Source organism: Silurus meridionalis, chromosome 22 (genome assembly GCF_014805685.1).
Source record: "Silurus meridionalis isolate SWU-2019-XX chromosome 22, ASM1480568v1, whole genome shotgun sequence".
NCBI classification, from domain to species: domain Eukaryota; kingdom Metazoa; phylum Chordata; class Actinopteri; order Siluriformes; family Siluridae; genus Silurus; species Silurus meridionalis.
Window position 1 is genome coordinate 10,781,755 of NC_060905.1, and position 14,585 is coordinate 10,796,339.

General features: G+C 36.9%; 2 protein-coding genes across 4 annotated transcripts in view; both read left to right on the forward strand.

Annotated features, from left to right (window-relative positions):
- Positions 1-1,023: 1,023 nt before the first annotated feature.
- Positions 1,024-10,443, forward strand: rad21b (RAD21 cohesin complex component b). 3 transcript variants are annotated; one of them, XM_046835565.1, is made up of 14 exons: positions 1,024-1,124; positions 2,565-2,753; positions 2,880-3,009; positions 3,308-3,407; positions 3,614-3,720; positions 5,308-5,517; positions 5,622-5,747; positions 5,854-5,985; positions 6,146-6,369; positions 6,700-6,850; positions 7,580-7,725; positions 7,971-8,132; positions 8,317-8,400; positions 9,223-10,443. In XM_046835565.1, exons 2-14 carry the CDS (start codon positions 2,610-2,612, stop codon positions 9,412-9,414), a joined length of 1,908 nt encoding a protein of 635 aa, XP_046691521.1. In that variant the 5' UTR covers positions 1,024-1,124; positions 2,565-2,609; the 3' UTR covers positions 9,415-10,443. The 3 variants fall into 3 exon arrangements, with proteins under 3 accessions (XP_046691521.1, XP_046691522.1, XP_046691520.1); XM_046835566.1 differs by lacking the exon at positions 1,024-1,124 and adding an exon at positions 1,139-1,276; XM_046835564.1 differs by lacking the exon at positions 1,024-1,124 and adding an exon at positions 1,151-1,301.
- Positions 10,444-12,658: 2,215 nt separating this feature from the next.
- mterf3 (mitochondrial transcription termination factor 3) overlaps positions 12,659-14,585 on the forward strand; it is a 4,226-nt gene continuing 2,299 nt past the window's right edge. Inside the window, exons 1-3 of the mRNA XM_046834766.1 lie at positions 12,659-13,214; positions 14,302-14,454; positions 14,527-14,585. The exon at positions 14,527-14,585 is cut by the window's right edge and continues 131 nt beyond it. Of these exons, the coding sequence (XP_046690722.1) occupies positions 12,902-13,214; positions 14,302-14,454; positions 14,527-14,585 (525 nt within the window). The 5' untranslated portion in view covers positions 12,659-12,901. The remainder of the gene's footprint in view (positions 13,215-14,301; positions 14,455-14,526) is intronic.

Sequence of the window (14,585 nt, forward strand, 5' to 3'; positions counted from 1 at the left end):
ATTTCTAAGAATCTGAACAACTTGATCAAGAGGCAAACTGATGGCTAGGCAACAACAGTAGTAGCATTTCCATACAACCGTTGTTGTGGGGTGTTCCTGGATAACAGTGATTAATAGCTACTTAAAACGGTCCAGTAAAGGACAACTGGTGATATCAAAACAGGGTGAAACATGCATCTCCAAGGCTCACAGGTGAGTGTGTGGAGTTAGTCTCTCTGGACTGATTATACAGAAGTACAATGCAGTACAAAGAAAAGCTCAAATTCCAAATTTATATATTTACTATATTTACTTTTTGTAGGACGTGCTTGAGAAACAAATTTAATTCCCAGAATTGCTCAAAAATGTTCAGGGATGGTTTGAGGAACATGGCAAAAAGTTCAAGGTGGTAAATTGGTCTCCAGATTGCCCTGAAACAAGCGTTTGTACTATGTACTGACAAACAAATCTAATTAATAAATTTGCTCAAGAATTGTTCAGGAATGGTTTGAGGAACATGACAAAAAGTTCAAGTTGTTTATTTGCCCTCCAAATTCCCCTGAATTAAGCATATGTGAGATGTGCTGAAGGAACAGTTCTCATTCATTGACTTGCTCAAAAATTGTTCAGGAATGGTTTGAGGCACATCACAAAAAGTCTGTGTGTTGGGGGAGCTAGTCCATCTGGTCTGATTATCCAGTAGCAAAGTAGCGAAAATTGTTCATGGTTGTGAGGAGACTTGGCCTCCACTTACAGAGACCCGCAGCACACATTCAGAAAGAGTTCTTGTAGAATCCATCCTTGAAGGGTCAGAGCTGTTCTGGTGGCACTAAGATATGTACACAAAAGTGATTTTTTTTATGGCTGCTCTGTGTATCTCTCTTTTTTCATCAGTTTGTTTGTATGTGAGACTTTCTTTCTGTCTAGTCTGTCTGTCTGTCTGGCCGTGGATACGCCCACCCTGGATGCTGTGGAGACTGTAAACATAGTGCACGCGCGATCACAGGGCGGGCCGTCAGAGCGCGGCGCCATCTTGTTTGTTTTAGAGAGAGAGTGAGTGAGAGAGAGAGAGAGAGAGAGAGAGAGAGAGGAAAGCCATGGGTACGGTGGCCTAATAAGGAAAGCTACGATACGAGCGTTTCTTTGTAAGTAACGTTGCGTAACCGCTATCAGCTGGTCGAAGCACTACGGGTTCCGTTATTACACGCTCGCGCTTGCTTTATACGCTAAGCACACGTGTGCAGTGTTTACCCTGTAACACATATCCAGGCTACTGGACGTCAGCTAACCGGCTAAGGTAGAAACGCAAGAAAGCGGTCATGGTTCGTGCTGTAACTGCATTTTCACTGATAAAAATAGTGATACGTTTTCCAGCAGTTAAAAACCGCGGCGCTAGCTTTATTTTAGTGTATAGTTAAGAAAAATGGCCAAATGGCGCTGTAGCTCTTTCTGTGCAGAAATACTCTGACACACAGCACTGCAGCATGGTGTGTGAGCTTTCAGCATCTCCGAGTGTTCATCTATAAATTAAAGCAGGAGACAATTAGGAGTCGAAAGTTAGTTGCATGATGGTCAACCCTTTTATTACAATGTGCATGTGTGCTGCAGTGTGTGTGGGTGTGTGTGTGGGTGGGTGTCAGTATCAGGCCGTGCTGAGTTTGACAGTTCCACACATAAACACACCCACACATGAACATGTGCGTTACTATCTTTGTAAGGACTTTCCCCTAATTCATACAAATCCAGATAGTTCTATGCATTGGGATCATTATCTTCCCACTGAGATGTAAAAACATGCCAACAAACCCCCAAATACACACACACACAAACACACACACACACAGAATATTTACACCTAATTTCATAGTCAAAATAAATAACTGTATATATGTACCATATGCATTATAACAGGTAAATGTCGAGGATTTTATTCATTTATAACTATAGGTATTGGTGGAATAATACAATAATAAATCCAAAGAAGCAGGAAATACTGTGTATACTGTGTCGATATTACATGATATTTTTATATATATAATATTGAAATGTAAATATTTACATTTTTACACAGTAATGAACATTTGGCTTATTCTGTCTGTATTACATTGAAAGGTATTCTTTAAAAAAGTTACAGAGTTCAATATAGTTACAAATACTATACAGTGACAAACAAATCAAGCAATATAAAAAAAAATTATTATGATAAGTTTCTGATAATATTTTGACCATATTGCAAAGCTCTGTTAAAAATATTTTTGTAACGTTTGTTATAATTAAACTGAATTTGGAGATTTATGTTTCCTGCATAAATGATAGACATTTAGTTAAACTTTTAATGTCAGCATACGAATTAGCCTGTTTTGCTTTCAGTCTGTTATTGATTCATTGCGTTAGGTTGCCACATGTACAAACAAAGAGCGTTTTATCATATGAAAGACTGAGGAACAGAGCCTTTCACTAGCTACTATTGCAAGAGCTGGTTCAATACTTTTTGTGATGAACGTTTGTTCTCTTCTTGAGGTAATGAAATCAAATCATAACTGTGTCTAAACCGTCCAATCCATCAAACTGATTTTTTCTTGCAGGCTTGGCGTCCCCCGCGCCCTCACCTGTGAGAAGGTGCTGGGACGATGTTCTACGCTCACTTTGTCCTCAGCAAACGTGGGCCGCTGGCCAAAATTTGGCTGGCGGCCCACTGGGACAAGAAGCTGACCAAGGCACATGTGTTTGAATGCAACCTGGAGAGTAGTGTGGAGAGCATTATTTCACCAAAGGTAATGTTAAAGTTATTACAATTTAACAGTACAGTACATCAGACATCAGACAAAAAGTTGTAGATCAGATATATAACTAGCTGTATTTTTAGCACTAATATTAATAATTTGTCCTTGTATGGTTAGGTAAAAATGGCTTTGCGCACATCTGGCCACTTACTTCTGGGTGTTGTTCGGATCTACCACAGAAAAGCCAAGTACCTGCTTGCTGACTGCAATGAAGCTTTTATTAAGATTAAAATGGCATTTCGTCCAGGTAAAATATCATAGGAAATAACCCTGAATACCTGAATATATTTGTGCATATATATATATATATATATATATATATATATATATATATATATATATATATATATATATATATATATATATATAATTGTTTTTTGTTTTTTTTCCTTCTATGTAGCAAAGGCTAATCAAACTGTAGTTTTATCAGAAGCAAATAGTGGTGTCCTTTATTATATTTTTTCCATAAATTATATTTTATATCACAGTTGTTTGAAATGAGTCTGTGTTTTGTATTCAGGTTGTTTACTCTCTGTCTGATATAGGTGTGGTGGATTTGCCTGAAGAAAACCGTGAAGCTGCCTATAATGCTATCACCTTGCCTGAGGAGTTTCATGACTTTGATCAGCCACTTCCAGACCTGGAGTGAGCACTTCAAATTTTGTACTTCAGCACTTCAAATTCTGTTTCAAATCACTATATCTCAGTGTTCTTTATTTTAATAATATTCAAATATATTTTTCATAATAATTGTAAAGTACATTTAGATTACTATGTGAAACTTGTTTATGCCAAAATTGTATGTATTCTATTGTACAGTGACAGTAATAGACCTGTTTTGTGTATTACAGTGACATAGACGTTGCCCAACAGTTTACCCTCAATCAGTCTCGTGTGGAGGAAATCACCATGCGAGAGGAGGTGGGCAACCTCAATTTACTGCAAGAAAATGACTTTGGTAAGGCACAGAATTATTCTTGTACTGGTCAAGTATCTGTGTCTGTTTCCCATCACACACCAGAGCCATTGAAAGAAGGGGGATTTATCAAACAAGTGTTTAGCATGAATCAGACTTTAAAATGTTGTTTATTTTGCACCCATTTATTGATTAGCAAAGTACAATACAAGTACCATGCACAACTTACAAATGTATAATCTATGACTAATCTCTATTCTCTGACAAACTTTTACAGACATTTAAGTATGAAGAAATACAACCATCAGACCACACTTGAATAAATACCGCTCAGCAGATAAGCCAGGACAAGTGTGTGTTTGTATTAAAATCAGGAGGGAATAAAGCTGTTTTATTAATTATCTCCCTACTTTTGCTTTGTGCCCATTTGAAATGCTAGCTAACTTTATTGCAGCATTTCAAAATCACATGCCACCATGACTGTTTGCAGACACTTGATTTTTTTAATGACAGCAATGAACAGTTGAACAGAAAAATATCCAGTGTGACAGTGGCCTTAAAACAAGTCACACGTAATGTATTGCTAATATGTGCAAATTAGTCTGCCTGCTACCAAAAAACATCTGTCTAGATATGAATGGGAGACAAACACAGAGTGCATTATGACATGTGACATATGGTATGTCACAGTTTTTATTTTTTTTGGTGCATGTATGAACCAGACTGTAAATAAGCATGCTTAATTTTCTAACTGCATTATAAAGCAAGCTTATATATTTAATGGATTTCTGCAAATTGTATTCAAATATTAATTCAGGCTATTCATGTTATATCATTTATGCACTATTATCACTCCACCAGGATATTCTAGGATTTTAGTGGTAAACTTTAGCTCTTCCTGGGATTTCTTGTTAGCAATTCTGCATCGGGATCCAATTAATCAAAGACAAAGCGAGTATACTGCCCACAGCACCCAGATGAATCCAAGAATGGCTAACGTATATCTTAGTGAAAATAGAGAGATGGCTGAAGGCAAACCTTGTTAGAAGACATGAATGATTTTACTATGATGTAGTGTCAGCTGCAAAACAAAATACAGATATATACAGTGCATTAATCAGCTCATTAATGCAACAGTAAACACATTTCTTAAGTGTTATTTAACACTAAGAAAATGAAGGTTAATTAAACAGAATATTTCAGTTATTTGCTAATGCTCTGAAATAAATCATTAGGGCTCTAAATATAAATCCTTGTGTGGATTACTACAGAAGAAGTGTTGTCTGTTTGAAAATCAATTCTTAATAGTCTTTCTGGGTTTTTTTTCTAATTCATATAAAATTCTGAGACAATTGCATTGATCACTCAGCATTCTGGCTGATCAACAACCTGTTTCTGTTTTAATGGTCTCTAATGGTACAGAGCACTTAGTTTTAAAAACAGCACACTGATTTGATGCTGAACTCTGCTGTGACACACTGCCCAATGAAATGCTCTGTAATACACTTATCATTGCCAGACACAATCTCTCATATCTACATGGAACTTCAGTCTCCATTTTTTAGCTTACACAGCCAAAAAAATACTAATAGTAAATAGTGAAGTGCTGAACATTTTTTTTATCTTTAGCTGATTTTGGGATGGACGATCGAGAGATGATGCGGGAGGAAAGTGCTTTTGAGGTGGACATCATTAATGGAGCTTCTGCTTCCAACCTGCTTCTGGAACCAGAGTCTACCAGTGGTCAGATAACAGATAAAACTAACCACCTGGAGTATGACCAGTACAAAGATGACTTTGGAGACAATCCGATGGAGAGCAGTGAGGGAGGCATGCTAGGTAATTGAAACAAATTTGAGCTGTTATTACAGGTTATATAGTAATTGAATTTTTTGTTTGTAATTAACTAGAAAATGTGCTTCTTCTTCTTCTTCTTTTTTTAGTGGACAAGCTCTTAAGTAATGAGGATGGGGGTGGCATTTTTGATGATCCACCTGCCATTACTGAAAGTGTTATGATGCCACAGGATCATGGTGGAGATGACGATGACGATTTTGACAACCTGTCCCGTGAGTGATAGGAAAAGTATTTCCTGAAGTAATGTGATTAAGATGTTCTGTTGTGTATATAGGACAACTGAATATTTGAGATAATGTGTGGATAAATTGTATACAGCAGCGGGAGGTCCAGACAGTCCAGACTCTGGGCCTGTAGAGCAGCTTCCCACCATGACAGACCAGACAGAGCAGACCACACTTGTGCACAATGAGGAGGAGGCCTTTGCCCTCGAGCCTATTGACATCACAGGTCAGTTGACAAGACCATATGATTTTTAAGTCTATAAGTAGTGAGTCCTTTCTTAGTAATTTAAATACTATATTTCCCTGTTTGTTGTTGTTTTTTCAAGTTTGTACCTTAACTAACGAGGTACATGTAACAATTTTTTCCCCAATCGTCTATATATCAGTGAAGGAGACAAAAGCTAAGAGGAAGAGGAAGTTGATTGTGGATAGTGTAAAGGAACTGGACAGTAAGACTATTCGGGCTCAGCTGAGTGATTACTCAGACATCGTCACAACTCTTGACCTGGCTCCCCCGACTAAGAAGTTGATGATGTGGAAGGAGACAGGAGGGGTGGAGAAGCTCTTTTCCTTGCCTGCACAGCCACTATGGAATAGCAGACTCCTTAAGGTCAGGATAATCCTGGAGAAAGCTCTAGGGCTGCTAAAGTTAGAGCTAATTCAGCAATCAGCATAATAAATGTGAGAGTGGGTACTCATAGTGTTTCTTTTAAGAGTTTAATTACTTTATTTTCTCTCAAATGGAATTATGCAATATTTATTTTGAAACTGAAATGAACCTCACATCTGTCGCTGTTGTAGAGGTCATGCATTTTTAATTACACAGACTTTCCTTAAGCTTTGTAATGGATTTTATTACATTTCCTTTTCTGTAACATTGTAACTTTGATTTTGAAACATGTATGAATCTGAAATATCTGTGTTATTGCTATTTCTGTAGATGTTCACACGGTGCCTGACTCCTCTAGTGCCAGAGGAGCTAAGGAAGAGGAGAAAGGGTGGAGAAGCTGACAGCCTAGATGAATTTCTCAAAGATCTGGAGAACCCAGAGGTACCTAGAGAGGAAGCACTGTCTCAGAGAGACATAATCGGTAAGACACTAGTAAGTGTATTTATGTCTCAGAAGTGTTCTCAGATAAAGAATTTACACAAAGATATTGCATTTATTATATTTTTAGCTCTCAATTGAGAATAAATATATTTCATAGGTGAGATGTCCAAATATCATATCACAATACTTTATCCATTAATGTAACTTACATGTATTTGTTCTAGAATTTGCCCTCATCTGTTAGTAGCTGTCATTAGAGGAGAGCTAGCTAGTGGGTAGACAAATTGTCATATGACTAAATTGGGAGCAAATAGGGAATTTGAAAACAACTGTAATATTATTCTTATAATAATAACACTACAGATGATTATTTGCTTATATGTGCATACTGACTTTTGCTTAAACTTTCTTTCGACTTCTCATGTTAGGGGTCGCCACAGCGGACCATCCGCATGTTTGATTTGGCACGTTTTTACGCTGGATGCCCTTCCTAACGCAACCCTCCCAATTTATCCGGGCTTGGGACCGGCACTAAGGCTTGTGCAACCCTAATGGTTGCAGTTACGTTACAAAACTGTTCAAACTATTTGCATTAGTATTTCACTACCCAGATGCATAATGTTTATTCCTGAGAATATGCACAAGCACCTCTCCAAATGACTTTAGGATAAGTGCTGCAGCCTTTTTGTTTTATAGTATTTAAAAGCAAGTACAATTCAGCCTTAAGTCTATGTATTGTTTTTGGTCTTTGTGGTATGTACATGTTCAGATCAGACAATTCTTGAGGAGCCCAGTGTGTTGCAGGCCTCTGCCATGGAGGGCAGTCGCACCACTCTGGATGAGTCAGTCATGCCCCCTCCCTCTAACCATCGTGGCCAGAAGCGCAAGGTCCAGGACACAGAGCCTGCTCTGCCTGTAAGTGTCCCTGACTTTAGAATCCAATGTAACGGCCCTTATGTTTTTTTACCACTCATAAAATACTGTTCTTTTCTCACATGTTCAGTGAACTAGTTATTGCCAGCTATGATAAAGTTAATACAATTTCATTTCCAGATAGAATTTGTTATTTTTTTATATATTACATTTACTGTTATACAGATGTGTAGGAGTGTGAGGCTGATCCCTGATTATTGTTTTTTTGTGTGTATGTGTGTATGTAGATGCTGGAGGATGACCGTTCTTCTATCGTGTCGACACGGCTCAACGTGCAGCAAGTAGAGCTCCCTCCAGAAGAACCTGCAAGCATTTCCCAACTCATCCCTGAGCTAGACCTACTTGGAGAGAAGAGCAAGGAGAAAAAGGATGATGAGGAGGAAGAAGAGGTAAGTTAGTAATTTCAAAACTATAGATTATGCCTTGCATACATACATACATTATTTTATTCTATAGCATTGCTAACTCAGTGAAATATTAACTGTTTTTCTTTTAGTCTTGTGTTCCAGTCACTTTGTTATGTAGTATGATTAAATGATTCTGATTTGAATGACTTGATGCCCTTGTTATTAGGAGGAGGAGGGTCAAGGTGGAGACCTGGACCAGGAGGAGAGGAGATGGAATAAGAGGACACAGCAGATGCTACATGGCCTGCAGGTATGTTTAGGGTTTGTCTAATCTGAATCATTCTCTCTGTCAAATAGCCCAAATTCTAAAGGAATTTTTTTGTTAATTACATTTTTTTTTTCAGACAAATTAGCATTTAATATGTTATTGATCCTATTGTGGTTCACAATATGTTGTATACTATGGCACAGAATTCACATTATGGATTAGTGCACCGTGACATAAACACTTCATTATGATACAGTGTTATGTATTACACGTACAGATGCTAGACATGCTAGATAACCACAATTCTAGAATTCTGTTGCAAAGAATTACATCACAAAGACTAAAATGATGCTAATGGCTAATTGGCCTAAGTGATGTAACAGCTCCCCTGAATAAACTATTTAAATTATTCTTATATGTGGATACAATGGGGTACTAATGATCGTACTCAGGACCAGGTGACTTGAGTCAGTGCCCAAGATTGATATCTTATATAGGTCCTTAAGTAGAAAAAGTAACAAACAAAAAGTTTTAAATGTCATGATAGTTTATAATTTCTTTTGTTGTTTTTATTTATTCTTATCACATTTAATCATAAGGATACAGTAATACCAGAATAATCCAGATGTGGGCACTGTTAGATCACATTAATTAGTTAACATGAAATTAACTTTTTAATCTTTTCGTATTAAAACTTTAGTATCAAAATTTTCCACACAATTCAAAAGACAGAGAATGAAAATATATCATTCTATAGCTCATCATATTCTCACAGACCGTTTAATTTACTTTGTTCTTTTTAATGTATAAAAACCAAGTTTCCCTCATAATGAAAATGACTTTTCATGCTCTATATCTATTTAGCGGGTGATTGCCAAAACAGGAGCAGAATCAATCAGCCTGCTAGAGCTTTGCAAGAACAACAACAGAAAGCAGGCAGCAGCCAAGTTTTACAGCTTCCTTGTGCTGAAAAAGCAGCAGGCGGTAGAGCTGACACAGGCTGAGCCTTACAGCGACATCATCGCCACTCCCGGTCCCAGATTCCACATCATATAAACAGTCAAGTGAGATTTACACTAACAGGTTGTTTTTGTTCGTTTCTTTTGTTTTTTTTGTTTGTTTTCTGTACATGACTTGTTATCTTTATCTGTCTGTCATTTATGTAACTCACATGTGACATCTGTATCTCAAATAGAAAATGAGATTTTATGGATCTTCTAAATACTATACTGTAGAATCATGTTGCAGTCGTATAGCAGAACTACAGAGCAAAAATAGTTGGGTAGTGGATTTTAGCACTCGTATGAAAAATTATATTCATTTTTAAGATCTCTTTCGTTCATATTTTGTCAGCTAATTTCTTATTTATATTCTGGAATGGATTAGGTCAAATCTTTTTGCATGCTTCATATGGAATATGTCACCTGACATATAAAAGGTCTGTTTTATTGTAACACTAATATCACCTTGAATAAGCTAACAAGTGCTCTAACACCAACATTAGAACTTTAATTGACAACATAATGAAAAAAAGTGTTTCTAATATAGAAACAATGCAATTCTCAATGCCCAATTTTAAATGGGTTTTTAAAAGTTTTTCTTTCTTCAAAAGTGGTCCTTTCCCCAGTGCTCCCAGAGCATGAATGTTCTGAACATATAAACTAAGGGCAGCTTTAAATTTGTCATGTAGACAAAGCTGAGACTCATAGTTAATAACTGTGATTATATATATTAGATTAAATTATATATTGATATTGTGCCATTTATTTAAAATGTTTTTCTTCATTGATTGTGCAAGCATTGTGTATTAAAGGCTAGTACGTCATAAATGTTACAGAACTGGCAACTATTCATCTTTATATTTACCTTATGTGATAGAGGTGATCATGGCCTGTAACAGTACATCTTTTATTTAAACTTGCCTTTTATTTAGGCATATTTACTTCTCATTCAGCTTGTTTATATGGAAACTGTTGAAAATACTAAGTATTACAGCCACACTTTGTTATTGAGATTATTGCCTGTAGCCCTGAGCTGATGCATGTGTTGTCTAATTTTTGTAATAAAACATTGAAAGGAAAATTACTTTTACAGTATACAGTGTGTGTGTGTGTGTGTGTGTGTGTGTGTGTTTATAATTATCATGGAAGTAACAGTAAGGAAACAGAAAACTAAGGATTGAGTTGATCCCAGTACTGATCCCAGTAAGTGTGGCTAGTTGGGATGCATACGCGCATATATATTTATAACGGGGTGTAACGGTAATCAGATTTCGGGGTTCGGTACGTACCACGGTTCAATTTCGGTATGGTTAGGAGGAAAAATGGCAAACCTTAATTTTTTTTAGTTTTTTTTAAGAAATTTTTTATCAGCATTTAAACAGTTTACAGTTTATTGAGCACCTGTGGGGCATCCTCAAGCAGAAGGTGGATAAGCGCCATGTGTCTAACATCCAGCACCTCCGTGATGTCATTATGAAGGAGTGGAAGAGGATCCCAGCAACAACCTGTGCAGCTTTGGTGAATTCTGTGCCCAGGAGTATTAAGGTAGAGATAACAATGGTGTTCACACACAACATTGACACTTCGGACACAGTTTTGACATGTTCACTTAGGGTCTACTGACTTTTGTTGACAGCAATTTAGACAAAAATTGCTGTATGTTTAGTTATTTTAGAGGAAAGTCAATCTGCCCTATACAAAATATTTCTGTAAATGTTTTAAAGTGACATTTACATTGGGTACATTTGCAATGCAAAGCAAATTTTCCCATAGGAAATAATGTAAACTCAGATAATCTATTCCACACACGCAAAAATATTAATTTATGTACAAATTATTGTCCATAATGTATTTGTAACAAATAACAATGATTAGTACACAGTATAAAGTAAAACTAAAACAAATTAACCTGCACTTTACTTAAAGAGTCATGGCTGGCTTGCGGAAGACAAGAGGGAGGAGGAGGAGAAGGTGGAGGGTTATTACTTGAAAGGAAAATATCCTTTAATAAGAACACACGTGGTCACAATACCACTATACACTGCAAATGCTGCCTGTAGAAGGGATGCACAATGAATGAGGAGGAATGAGTGATAAGCTGACCTGGGCTTCCATTGTTTTACGCAACAAGAGAGAAAACGCATAAAGGCATAAGGAGTCGTAAAGATTACTCACAATCCAAGGTTCCACTGTACGTTTTTTTTGCTGGAGTTTATTTTTTAAATAAATAAAGAAAGGACATTGTAAATAAATGTGTGTTGCATTGAAGGTTTTAATTTTGCCCCTTATATTTAGTTATTTATTTATATTTTTAATAAAAACAGTCAAACAGAAATGCGTGCTGCATTACTCTCGTTTTAATATAATTAGTGCCAATTAAAAGGAATTTGCGTTAACGTGTATACAGTACAGACCAAAAGTTTGGACACACCTTCTCATTCAAAGAGTTTTCTTTATTTTCATGACTATGAAAATTGTAGATTCACACTGAAGGCATCAAAACTATGAATTAACACATGTGGAATTATATATGGAATTATATACATAACAAAAAAGTGTGAAACAACTGAAAAATGTCATATTGTAGGTTCTTCAAAGTAGCCACCTTTTGCTTTGATTACTGCTTTGCACACTCTTCTCATTCTCTTGATGAGCTTCAAGAGGTAGTCACCTGAAATGGTCTTCCAACAGTCTTGAAGGAGTTCCCGAGAGATGCTTGGCACTTGTTGGCCCTTTTGCCTTCACTCTGCGGTCCAGCTCACCCCTAAACCATCTCGATTGGGTTCAGGTCCGGTGACTGTGGAGGCCAGGTCATCTGGCGCAGCACCCCATCACTCTCCTTCTTGGTCAAATAGCCCTTAATGCCTTCAGTGTGACTCTACAATTTTCATAGTCATGAAAATAAAGACAACTCTTTGAATGAGAAGGTGTGTCCAAACATTTGGTCTGTACTATATATATATATATATATATATATATATATATATATATATATATATATATATATATATATATATATATATATGTGTGTGTGTGTAACTGCCTGAACATCACACTTTTGTGTGCTTGTTGGACATCACGATCCAGAGTTATTCCCCATTCGCTATTATATTTACCTCCACTCCAACAACTGTGTTGTTGCTAATAAGTAAAATAATGCATTAATTGTTAATAAATGTAAACGTGTGGTAGGTCCTGGACTGTACATTGACCCTTGGTGTGCAGTGATGCCAGTGTTATGATCAGACCGCTAGAGGGCAGTGTTTAATAACTGGCGTCTGTAGAAACACTGCAGAAGAAACGCCAGTGCGAGACCACGTGAGAAAGAGGAACGTATTAGTGTCTATTAGTTATTAGAGAAATAAAGGTTGTGGGGATTATAAATCAAACGGATTTACGCGGTGTAGTCTTTGAGGGTCGAAAAGAGCTTGTGTTATTGTCAGGAAAGCGCAGAGCAAACTGTACTGAGTGTGTTTTGCAGTACCGGAGTTGATGTTTTGATCTCCAGTGTTCCAGTGAAGTGTGCATTGAGTGAACTGGTCATGTATGTTTGTGGAAGATGTGTGATGTATCTGCAGTCGAGGCTCTTGTGTGTAAAAGCACAACATGTTCACATCATTAAACTCTGGCATCTTCCTGAAAGCACGACTCGCATCCACACAGCCCTGCTTCATCACCAGAGCACCCAGAAGGACAGATGGAGATCACAGACGTGGACTCGGTTCTTTAGTGATCACAGAAGCAGAATTACAGAGCAGGAAATTCCTGACCACGCTGTAGAGCCAGTCATGAACTCTGAACTTCAACAAGTTTCCAGTGCATCAGGACCAGTTCCTGCAGATCACACCTCCATCGGTATGAATCTCCTCCACTGTGTCTTTTACTGTCTTTCATTTCATTTCTTCACAGGCATTGTTCACACCTCTCTTACTGGAGTCCAAAAGTCAGAATTTTCATTACTGCTTAATTCATTGACAACAACCTGCGTGGAAAGTAGAATCTATTAAATATTATCATGAAGTTCAAGTTTTTAATATTTGCCATGTCCCAGTTTTGCTTCGATGACAGTTTGCACTTATATACACTTATACAGACTCAACAAGTTTTTACACAGTCTGATTATCCATTTCAGATCAAATCCATCAGAGTTGTATGAACACATGCTCCAATAGAAGCGGTTATTAGATTAGAAGCCACTGTTAAAGCTGCTGTTATAGAAAATTAATTAACAACTAATGACAATAGATTTGCCATAGCTGCAGCATATGAGGAAAATTAGACCTTTTGTATAAAGCAGTTAACATGGTCACACATTTGTTCACAGTTAAACATTGAGTATGGATGTGCAAAATTCAAAAATCCTGTTGTTTATTTCCAATTTTGTATGGGAAGAAAAACAAATTATTTTTTACTTCATTATATATTCAGCTCTGAGCTTATAAATATTTTTTTTACAAAGGAATCAACTATAGCATTAATGAAAGTAAAGTTCAGAAATCCTTCATCCTGTTCATGCTCAGTATGAACCTGGAGGAATTCTGGATGTAATTCTGGAATACACCCTGAAAGGGACTCTGATCCATTGCATCATCAAGGCATCATAAACACATTTGTTAACATAAGGGTAATACTTTAAGGTACAGTAGCTTCAGCATCTACTGGGGTGTTTCTTGGAAGATTGAGGAGCAATGCAAAACTCAGTAACCTGAGCTCAGGATCAAAGCCATATCCATACATGGTGGAGCTATGTGCTAAGTGACGATACTGCTGCCCCACAGCACTGCTTAAAATAAAAATTAACTGAAAATGGTGAATGTGTGTGTTTTTTTTTTTTTAAATGGTGTTATATAAAACAAATACATGTCATTGTTTTTCAAAGCATTAGCTATCAAGTTATGTTTTACTGATTTCCTAATGGATGTTAATCACCTTTACTGCACAGATTTAGATGCACTGTCCTGTCCATCTCCATTTGAAGAAATTAGTGATGAAGATGCCATACAGATCTTTGTGCCCCCAAACCTTTCACCCACCACCTTCACACTCCGAGATTATGTAGACAAATCAGAGACCCTAACAAATCTGCTACACTTGGGTATGTATATTCAGTTGTACACGTTTGCTTGAGTGATGTCAACACATATGTGACCAGACTTCCTTTGTATAGGGGTTAATCTGTCCAAGCTAGAGGAACGTCCTAATGTGGGCTCTATGCTGGTGAGGCTG